The 10,529-nt window shown below is 46.4% G+C and overlaps 1 protein-coding gene across 1 annotated transcript; it reads right to left on the reverse strand.

The window, feature by feature from the left end:
* Positions 1-392: 392 nt before the first annotated feature.
* On the reverse strand, positions 393-8,022 carry PSMC3IP (PSMC3 interacting protein). The gene is made up of 8 exons (XM_082195141.1): positions 7,890-8,022; positions 6,464-6,579; positions 5,460-5,549; positions 5,060-5,171; positions 4,723-4,868; positions 4,081-4,134; positions 1,000-1,059; positions 393-835 (listed from the first exon to the last, which is right to left on the reverse strand). Exons 1-8 carry the CDS (start codon positions 7,924-7,926, stop codon positions 779-781), a joined length of 672 nt encoding a protein of 223 aa, XP_082051267.1. The 5' UTR covers positions 7,927-8,022; the 3' UTR covers positions 393-778.
* Between the last annotated feature and the right edge of the window lie 2,507 nt (positions 8,023-10,529).

Genomic DNA, 10,529 nt, shown 5'->3' on the forward strand with positions numbered 1-10,529 from the left:
TAGAACAGGGGTCTGCAACCCGCGGCTCCGGAGCCGCATGTGGCTCTTTTACACCTTTGCCGCGGCTCCAGGGCGGATACTAGCAAGGGGAGGAGGCGCATTGTGCGCCCCGACACTCCCCACTGTGGCGGGCGCTGTACTGGCTGTGACATCACATGGGGCGGTGCGTGCGTTAGTCACGCACCGTCCCGACGTTACCTTCCCGCCCGCTGTCAGATCGCGGCTCCGGAGATATATTTGTTTTAAATGTCGCAATGGTTTTGCGGCTCCCAGTTTTTTTTCCTTCGGAAACGGGTCCAAGTGGCTCTTTTTGTCTTAAAGGTTACAGATCCCTGGTCTAGATGAAACACAAGTTCCCCAAAGCAGACAGAAGAAGCATTAAACACAGAATGCAAAGGAGCTGGGTGGGTTTAATATGCACAACACACCATCTATACAGAATGCAGGCTGTTTACAAACAGAGAAAAATGATACAGCCTTCAGAGTTAATTCAAGTATTTTATTTTGTGTCCCGCACCCCACCCCCAGACAATTTTCTCAAGTGCTTATCAGCAGTCCTGTGTAGTGAGACTAACAGCTTTAAGAACAAAATGGCAATTAGCCCGACATGCCAGGGGAGAGGTGCTGGAACTAAGAAATAATAGTGCAGTAGGCAGGGTCTGCTTCTCTCCATTCAACGCAAACGTAGTTTCAAAAATATACAGCAATGTGGAATATGTAGGACTGAAACTTGAGTGCTAAGTAGGTGACAGTTTCATAAAACAGGAAGCCCTTGGGTTCAGACGGTGGGTAAAGTAACATTGAAATCTTCATCTGTCTCAATGCCAACTTCCTCCTGCACAAAGGACAACACAGACTCCTTAAGATGCAGGGCAGGCACACAGAAGCATCCTATATCCCACCTCTAGTGCATTATGGGAGCTCGCCGAGAAAAGCCTGCTCAGCCCACTGTTATGTGGCCATGTCATTCAGTGGCAGATGGGTTGGGTTTGTACTCACAAAGAATTGCTTCTTGCTTTTGGGGTAGCCTTCCAGGATCGCGTCAAGTAGCTCTGTCGCCTGTTGAGAGAGTCAAAGCACACACTTGGCTACTTGGCCCTTCAACCAAGACAGAATTATACCAGAGTGTTGGTAGACAGCAGCAAGCCCTCTTGATGGTACAGACAAAAATTACCAAAAAAAGGATGAGCCTAAATATTTCAGGAGCCATGGTTGAGTTTACAGGTTGCAGCTGGGAGGAACAATGGCAACAAGCTATTCTGTATTTCTCAACCTCTTGAAGAACACGCTCTTCAGAGTACTTAGTAGTGCAGAATACCACAGTCTGGTATGATTAGAGAAGGCCTGGAAAACCCCCGGAAAAAATGGGAGGGGGACCAGTCCCGCCCCCCCCGTTTTTTTCTGGGGAAAAAAGTGTGAAATATTCAAACTATATCAAACTGCCCCCCCCCCATTTTTCCAGAAAAAAAACACCTTTGGAAAAAATCTGGTTTCCCCCCCCCAATTTTTCTGGGGTTTTTCTAGGCCTTCCAATCTCTGGGTATGATCCTGACTTACCATTCTGGAGACCAGATTCAGAAGTAATGCTGATCCAAACAATGGTTTTGCTCCTGGTAGTGTGGAAGGAGCAAGGAAGGATCAAATCAGCTGTGATTTTCTAAACGCACATCAGCACACTTGCGGGATCATGCTAAACCATGTTTTAGCTTAGTATTATAATGCTGAGCCAATGAGAAATACAAAAGGCCTAAACCTCATATCCATCTTGAAACCTGAAATTCCTGGGCATTCTCTCTTTAAAAACCAGAACCTGTTGTTTTGTTCAGCAGACTACAGTGACTAAACCTAGAATTAAGATTTAGCTCAAAATACAAAAGAGAGCCAATTGGACTGTCTGGTACAGCGCTCAGCTACAAACCTCAAAGGAGTTATAAGGAAACAAACTGAAGAAAAGCGATTTCATAAGCAAATAACTATTCACGTGTGTGGACAAGATCCTCAGCAAGGAAGGCATGGTGCAAAATGACATGCAAACTACAGCCCCTCATAGCTCCCACCACAGATTAGCAAGTGTTCAACAGAAAGCACAATCCCAGGAACATTAAACATAATGAGCTAGAATTTTGAAGAATGTTCAGCCTGCAATCCCACTGAACTCATCAGGACCAACAGACAGAATCAAACAGGCAAACTTACAAAGGAGAAACTGATGAAATCTTTCAATTAAGAGACATCTCTCATTACAGTGGTGCCTCGCAAGATGAAAATAATCCGTTCCGCGAGTCTCTTCGTCTAGCGGTTATTTCGTCTTGCGAAGCAACCCTATTAGCGGATTAGCGCTATTAGCGGTTTAGCGGCTATTAAAGGCTTAGCGGCTAAAAGGCTATTAGCGGCTTAGAAAAAGGGGGGGAAGCGAAAAAAAATCGGAACACTCGTAAGACGTTTTCGTCTTGCGAAGCAAGCCCATAGGGAAATACGTCTTGAGAAGCAGCTCAAAAACGGAAAACCCTTTCGTCTTGCGAGGCCTTCGTCTTGCGGGGCACCACTGTACTTCTGGGGTTCTGATCTCTGGAAAGGGCATCTAGAAACTTCTCCCTCCTAACTTGCAACCTGATTAAACTGGGCAACCAAGTGGATCTGCATTTGAACATTGTAGGGCCTTGCTTTTTTCGTTTTTCCAGACTTGCGTAGCACCTATCACATGTGTATAGCATTTTCTATGCACCTCTGGATGGATGAAGTTACAGAACTAAACAATTGTTGGCATCTGTCTCTCAAGAGAGGGACAATGGAGTGCGCCTCTGGGGATGAAGTGAAACTTCTGCATCAGCGGCACCAAAGTAACCTGAGCTCATGGGCAGCCCAGATGACAAGATCCCCCTCTCAACCTAGCTGATGTGGTCCAAAAGAAGATAGAGCATCACGTTCAGCGCCAGCTTGGCTGCAGGAGTTGCAGGAAGGAGGCGTACAAGGTGGCGCCCAACCGTCTTAGGGACTCCACTCTGGATTTGTGTGGGGTTTGCTATTTAGCCTTTTCTTCTCCCGGAGATACCTTGCAAGGCAGCTGAGGTTTAGGATCAGAGCTTTCCTTCTCTTAGGTGGGCTACCTTCACAGGTGGACGAGCCCCATCTGCCCCTCACTTCCCTCTGCAGCACGTGCAGAAACCACCTTCTTGACCGTTGAACCCACTACAGTCATATCTCGGATTGCAGACGCTTCAGGTTGTGTGTTTTCGGGTTGCGCACCGAACCCAGAAGTACCAGAATGGGTTACTTCCGGGTTTCAGCGCTCGCGCATGCACAGAAACACTATATCGTGCTTTGCACGTGCGCAGAAGCGCCGAATCACGACCCGTGCGTGCGCAGACTGCAGGTTGCGAACGGGCCTCCCGCACAGATCACGTTCGCAACACGAGCGTCCACTGTATTGGTTTTGGTTTTTTTTTATAATAATTTTTATTAATTTTCCAACATATATAAAACAAAAAGTAAAACAAAACAATGCAAAACATACAAACAATTAAACACGTATAATTTCTTAAACTTATTTTCATTCACCTTATTTCCCGGACTTCCCCATACCTCCCTTTTTCTGCATCCTTATGTTAACCCTTTCTCAGCAACCCTTAGTTCAATTAATTCACTCAATTTCATTTTACATTCTTTAAAGTTATGATTTACAGCTGCAAATCTCTATTTCTTATAACCATAACATCTCAGCCATCCACTGTATTGGTTTTGTCCGCTCAATCCGACGGAACCTGTCTCTGCATGCAGGGGAAGTCCCTAACTCACAGAGGGTTTGAGACCAATTGGCCATTCTCGCCTGTTTTAGCTGGCCAGTTGAAGCCATTCCTGGCATGTGGCCACTGTCGCATGCTGACATCTTCTAAGAGCCACAGGTAAGACCTGAGTAAAGGGTGGGGACCAAAGATGGGCACACTAATCCAACATGACATGTACGGGGTGTTTTGGGAGGGGTAGTACCACCGATCTAAACAATAGTATTTTAAAAATTGCCCTTGGGGCTGTGCGCACCACTTATTCTTTCCATCCTATATGAAAGACAAGTTTCCTTACCATTCTCTTCCGGCGACGCCATTCCCTGCAATACAACTTCTTTTCATTGTACACCTGCAACAAGCAAAAGGAAAACAATTCTTACACTCAGTCCCCAACACAATGGCCAGTAATGCAGCCGGCTATGATGTGAGAACCAAAACCACAACAACTGTGTTGGACAGTGTGTGCACAAGCTTTCTGTGTGGGAAAGAATCCCAGAAATGGCAGGCAGCTGTGCTTTTACAGAGGGGACTTGTGAGTAAGGACATCCATAGTACAAAAATTGCTTTGGTGAAATTTTAAACAAGCCCCACAGCTAAAAGGCTCCTGATAACACGTGCTCACTGGTTGCCTTGATTTGATTAAATGCCAGACAACTCCAGACAAATCAACATTTATCCCCATTTGAATGCTCTAGGTACAGGATGAATGCTGGGACTACCCAGATCCCAGGAAGAGTAATAAATAAATAAACAAACAAACGACAGTATGCATTTTGGAGTTCTCCCATCCTTTGGTGTTTGAGGCTAGCTGAAAATTCAGCAGCGCTAGGGGCCCTGCGTATGGCTGGCAGAGCTCGGCAGGGCACCCAGAAAGAACTATACCTGTCTGGACCGTGCCAGTCTCCACTATTGGCCTCTCCCTTGGCAGCTCCATTACCTTTTCTTTCTCCTCAGGAGTCACATGATTGGCAGCAGATTTAATTCGCTCCAGTTTCTCTGTATAATTGGCACAATCTTTTTTTAACTCTTCAATCTCCTTAACCATCTCTGGGGTTGTCATAGAGCCCTTCAGTTCTTTCAGTTCTGGAATGGAATTGCTAGTTACAACATCTGAGATGGCATCGGTCAGTGGGAAGGACTCTAAGGCATTCTGTGTACTATGGCTCAGATACAAACATTTCACAAAGGCTCCATACTGTTCAAGTGCTCAATCGCACATGCACTCACTCAGCAAAGGCTAGCACAGCAGATAGACTGAACCTGCCTCAACACACCTGTCTCCATGTGACGACAGTTCTGTTGGAGGGTCTGTACTTTGCAAGACAGTTCCGAAATCTCATTGTCCAGGCCTTTGAGCTCTGAGTCATTCACATTACCAAAGCGATCCTGCGTGACCAAAGACGTGAGGGTTATTAAGACCAATAATAAGGGTTATTAAGACCAATTAAGAGGGTTATTAAGAGGGTTATTAAGACCAATAATAAGACCAATGGGACAGGGGATAAAATTGCTACCATGTCACACACTCTACTTCCCTGTCCAGAAATTACATTTCACTTATGGAATTTGAGTTTCCTACACAGTTGTCATTGAAAATATTTTTAATAGTTTGCTTCAGTTACTGGGGTGAGCAAATATTTACTTTCCATAGAACTTGAAAGGCATTTCCCTTACCTGATCTGGAAAATAAATTTTTTGCTTTCCGTACACTTTCTCTTTGATCTTCCCTTGTTGAGCCAACTGTTCTAGTGCCTTCACTACAGCCTAAAGAAACAAGAGAAGGAATGGACTGAGAGAAAAAAAATATTCACAAGATATCTGTGAAGTGGACAGACTGATCTTCTGTATGTGCATCTAAGTGTCTTTGTCAAGCAACAAAAAATGAAAATTATAACTTTGAGGACTCCCCTTCCCACAAGATACTTGCACATCAAAGGAGACTTACTAAACACGAATTCTAAAGTCCAGCATGATACAGTACTTGACAACTCACATCGCTATCTACTAGTAGCCAGGAAAAAATCAGTAAGCTGTGAAAGTGGAAAGAGCTGTAGAGCCCAATATCCTAGGAAGCACAGTGTGAGATTTTTTACAGCCAGCCTCCCATGCTGCAATGTCACTACACTGTATATAAGTGTATAAACTGCTGCTGTAAGCAGACAAAGCTTAGCTGAATTTATAACTTGTATAGAGAAACAAGTATATATCTCTGTCAGTCAGTTACCACTCAATGTGCAGCATTGTGAAGTACAAAATATTCGTCAGATTTGCTTAAAATCAAGACAATATCAAACTAGGAATACCCAATACAGTGGTACCTCGGGTTAAGTACTTAATTCGTTCCTGAGGTCCGTACTTGACCTGAAACTGTTCTTAACCTGAAGCACCACTTTAGCTAATGGGGCCTCCTACTGCTGCTGCACCGCCGGAGCACGATTTCTGTTCTCATCCTGAAGCAAAGTTCTTAACCTGAAGCACTATTTCTGGGTTAGCGGAGTGTGTAACCTGAAGCGTATGTAACCTGAAGCGTATGTAACCTGAGGTACCATTGTATAATCGGGGGCCTTTGAAAGGTATACAGAGTGTGCTTAGCTTTTGAAAGATGTTGCACATGTCTATTTTGCGCTAATGGTGGATGAGACAGCCCCCACACCTTCACCTCTAAGATCTTCTCTCACCGTCTTGCCCAGGCCATGCTCTCGTTGTAAGTTGCCAAAGGCATCCTGAGCACTGTGAGGCCGGTTCTGCTCCTGGAGGTAACGCAGTAGGATGGCAGCTGCACCTTCTCCAGCTCCTTTGAAAACAGAAAGCAGTAGTGTGACTCAACGCGCTCTACGTGGGGCTACCTTTGAAGGTGACCCGGAAACTGCAATTAATCCAGAATGCAGCAGCTAGACTGGTGACTGGGAGCAGCCGCCGAGACCACATAACACCGGTCCTGAGAGATCTGCATTGGCTCCCAGTACGTTTCTGAGCACGATTCAGTGTGTTGGTGCTGACCTTTAAAGCCCTAAACGGCCTCAGTCCTGTATACCTGAAGGAGCGTCTCCACCCCCATCGTTCAGCCCGGACACTGAGATCCAGCGCCGAGGGCCTTCTGGCGGTTCCCTCACTGCAATAAGTGAGGTTACAGGGAACCAGACAGAGGGCCTTCTCGGTAGTGGCGCCCGCCCTGTGGAACGCCCTCCCAGCAGATGTCAAAGAGATAAACAACTACCTGACATTCAGAAGACATCTTAAGGCAGCCCTGTTCAGGGGGTTTTTAATGTGTGACATCTTAGTGTATTTTTGGTCTTTGTGGAAGCCGCCCAGAGTGGCTGGGGAAACCCAGCCAGATGGGCGGAGTACAAATAAATTTTTTTTATTTATTTGTTTTTATGATCACCACCTGAGGCCCTTCTCTGTGCACCCCCTTCCTTGAGAGATAAGGAGAGTGGCAACATGAGAACGGGGCCTTTTCAGCGGCAGCTCCCCTTTTGCGGGACACTCTCTCTGGGTAGGCTTGCCGGACGTCGTCATCGTACATCTTTAGGCGCCGGGTGAAAATGTCCTTGTTTATTTATTGAATTTATATACCACCCTATACCCGGAGGTCTCACAAGCTCCTCCTCATAACCAGCCCTTTGGCTGATTAAAGGAGGGTTTGCTTTTGTTCCTTTGTTACATACAGTATTTCAATTTCCTTTGTTGTTGTTCTATTTATTTACCTATCATTATTATTAGTTGGTAAGGCGCCCTGCGGCCCTCAGATGAAGAACGGTATACAAATGCAATGAATAATAATAATAATAATAATAATCGCCACGCAGCCTCTGCGGCCTTCCAGAAAACGGGAGAATTGGCGCCTGAAGGAAGGCAAGAAGCAGGTAACAGGTCTCCGGACACACCGCCAGAAGAGGCCCGGATCCGGACTCCGCGGGCGAGGGAGGCCTGCGGCGAGAGGCCCGGCCGTTGCCTAGCAACGCCAAGGACCGGAGGGAGGAGGGAAGGCCCGAGCCGCGGCCTAGAGGCGGCGACGCGCACGCACGCTCGCGCTCATTCCCTCCCCACTCCCTCCGCCTTCCCCTCGATCCCCCACGTTCTCCCCACCCCGCACTGCCTTACCTGCAGCTCCCTCCCGGGTTTTCCCTGCTCCGCTCATCCTGGCCACGGCGGAGACCCCCCTACCGGAAAAACCCGGAAGCGGAAGCTTGCCGCTAAGAGGGCGGGAAGGCGGGCGCAGTGGAAACCATAGAGCTATACCTGTGGGTGGATAGGCCCTGCCCCGCTTCCGGGAGCGCGTCCGGGCCAGGAAAGGGAGGGCGCACTGGAAACCATGGAGCTATAATTGTAGAGGGATAAGCACGGTCTGGCTTCCGGGCTCGCGGGAGTAAACAAGGAATCATAGAATCATAGAGTTGGAAGAGACCACAAGGGCCATCGAGTCCAACCCCCTGCCAAGCAGGAAACACCATCAGAGCACTCCTGACATATGGTTGTCAAGCCTCTGCTTAAAGACCTCCAAAGAAGGAGACTCCACCACACTCCTTGGCAGCAAATTCCACTGTCGAATAGCTCTTACTGCAGTTTTTGCGGGGTAGAAATGCAGTTTTTGCGGGGTAGATGCAGCTGGGATGAGATCAGTCTACATCCCAATCCCAAAGGGCAGTGCCAAAGAATGCTCCAACTACCGCACAATTGCACTCATTTCACACGCTAGCAAGGTTATGCTTAAAATTCTACAAGGAAGAATCCCAGAAGTGCAAGCTGGATTTAGAAGAGGCAGAGGAACCAGAGATCAAATTGCAAACATGCGCTGGATTATGGAGAAAGCTAGAGAGTTCCAGAAAGACATCTACTTCTGCTTCATTGACTATGCAAAAGCCTTTGACTGTGTCGACCACAGCAAACTATGGCAAGTTCTTAAAGAAATGGGAGTGCCTGATCACCTCATCTGTCTCCTGAGAAATCTCTATGTGGGACAAGAAGCTACAGTTAGAACTGGATATGGAACAACTGATTGGTTCAAAACTGGGAAAGGAGTACAGCAAGGCTGTATATTGTCTCCCCGGTTATTTAACTTATATGCAGAATTTAAAAGCAGAGACATCACCTTGCCAACAAAGGTCCGTATAGTTAAAGCTATGGTTTTCCCAGTAGTGATGTATGGAAGTGAGAGCTGGACCATAAAGGCGGCTGATTGGTGAAGAATTGATTATTTTGAATTATGGTGCTGGAAGAGACTCTTGAGAGTCCCATGGACTGCAAGAAGATCAAACCGATCCATTCTTAAGGAAATCAGCCCTGAGTGCTCACTGGAAGGACAGATCCTGAAGCTGAGGCTCCAAGACTTTGGCCACCTCATGAGAAGAGAAGACTCCCTGGAAAAGACCCTGATGTTGGGAAAGATGGAGGGCACAAGGAGAAGGGGACGGCAGAGGACGAGATGGTTGGACAGTGTTCTCGAAGCTACCAGCATGAGTTTGACCAAACTGCGAGAGGCAGTGGAAGACAGGAGTGCCTGGCGTGCTCTGGTCCATGGGGTCACGAAGAGTCGGACATGACTAAATGACTAAACAACAACAAAGCACTGTCTGGCTTCCGGGCTCACGGGGAGTAAACAAGGAGAAATGCAGTTTTTGCGGGGTAGATGCAGCTGGTGGCTTCGGCAAGGAATCGGTAAACCTGCCTGCTCGCAAAAGGGCAGCCACGGAGACAAGAAAGTTCAGGCTCTTCAGGGAGTTGATGCTACAATTTCAAAAGGAGTTTAGAATGATTTACAAGGCTGGGCTGCACTGATTCCTGTTGTCTTTAATAAATTCTGGCAGCATTGGGATTATTATTCTAATTTGCACAAAAGTAACCATTTGATCGATGGCAAGGCGAGGAGAAAGGAATTTAAAGGGTTGTTTTTTATTTAAAAAAAACCTTTATTAACCAGTACACTTTGTGGTAGTCAGAATGCAAGTGCGGCCAAGACTTATTCCAAAACCTGCCACCTTGCTTGTCACAGACGGCAGTTTGTTAAACCTTTCCCTGACCTATAAGATTGGGCCCTCATTAATGCGTATGAACCCCCAGAATCTGTTCTATTTACTTTGATGTTGTCATACCGCTCTATTGATTCATTGTCTGCACTTTTGTTATAATGAATATCGTTTTTAATATTGTTCATAGTGTAAGTACCGCTTAGAGATTTCAAAAAAAATGAAGTTGTTTTGAAAGGCTTTTCAAATAAATAAATATACCTGTTTTGTGTGGGTTAGCAGAACCAAACAAAGCCTATGCAGGACACTTTAAAAGTACTATGATCATGTAGGAAGGGGGTGGTCTTGCTGTTCTTTTTTGTGCTGAATATTATGCACCTGTGCAAATTTTCTTCATACTTACCTGGCATCACTCCAAACTGAGGCTTGAGTGAAGCCAATCCAACCGTCTTTAGTCCTGGCAAGGTCAGTGGCCCAATAATACTTATTGCTTGATCTGAACCAGGAAAGCCTGCCATTAGCACTCAGTGTAGGCCTAGATAGGGGCAGGGACGCATGCAATGTCCCATGGCTCCTCTCTGGCCTCTGCACTTGTAGCTTCAAGGTCCGCTAAGGGTTTCTAAGCATTTTGAAGCCAGGTTCTCAATCACAGGAAGCTTTGCACATCTAAAAATGAGTCCACTAGGGACATTAGAGATAGGGCTTGCATGTGTACCCATGTCCCATTGAAGTATCTCTGTATTATAAGTGTAGCACTGAAGAAACCAAGAAACCGGGC

Source organism: Podarcis vaucheri, assembly GCF_965113315.1.
Source record: "Podarcis vaucheri genome assembly, chromosome: 13".
In the NCBI taxonomy this organism is placed as follows: domain Eukaryota; kingdom Metazoa; phylum Chordata; class Lepidosauria; order Squamata; family Lacertidae; genus Podarcis; species Podarcis vaucheri.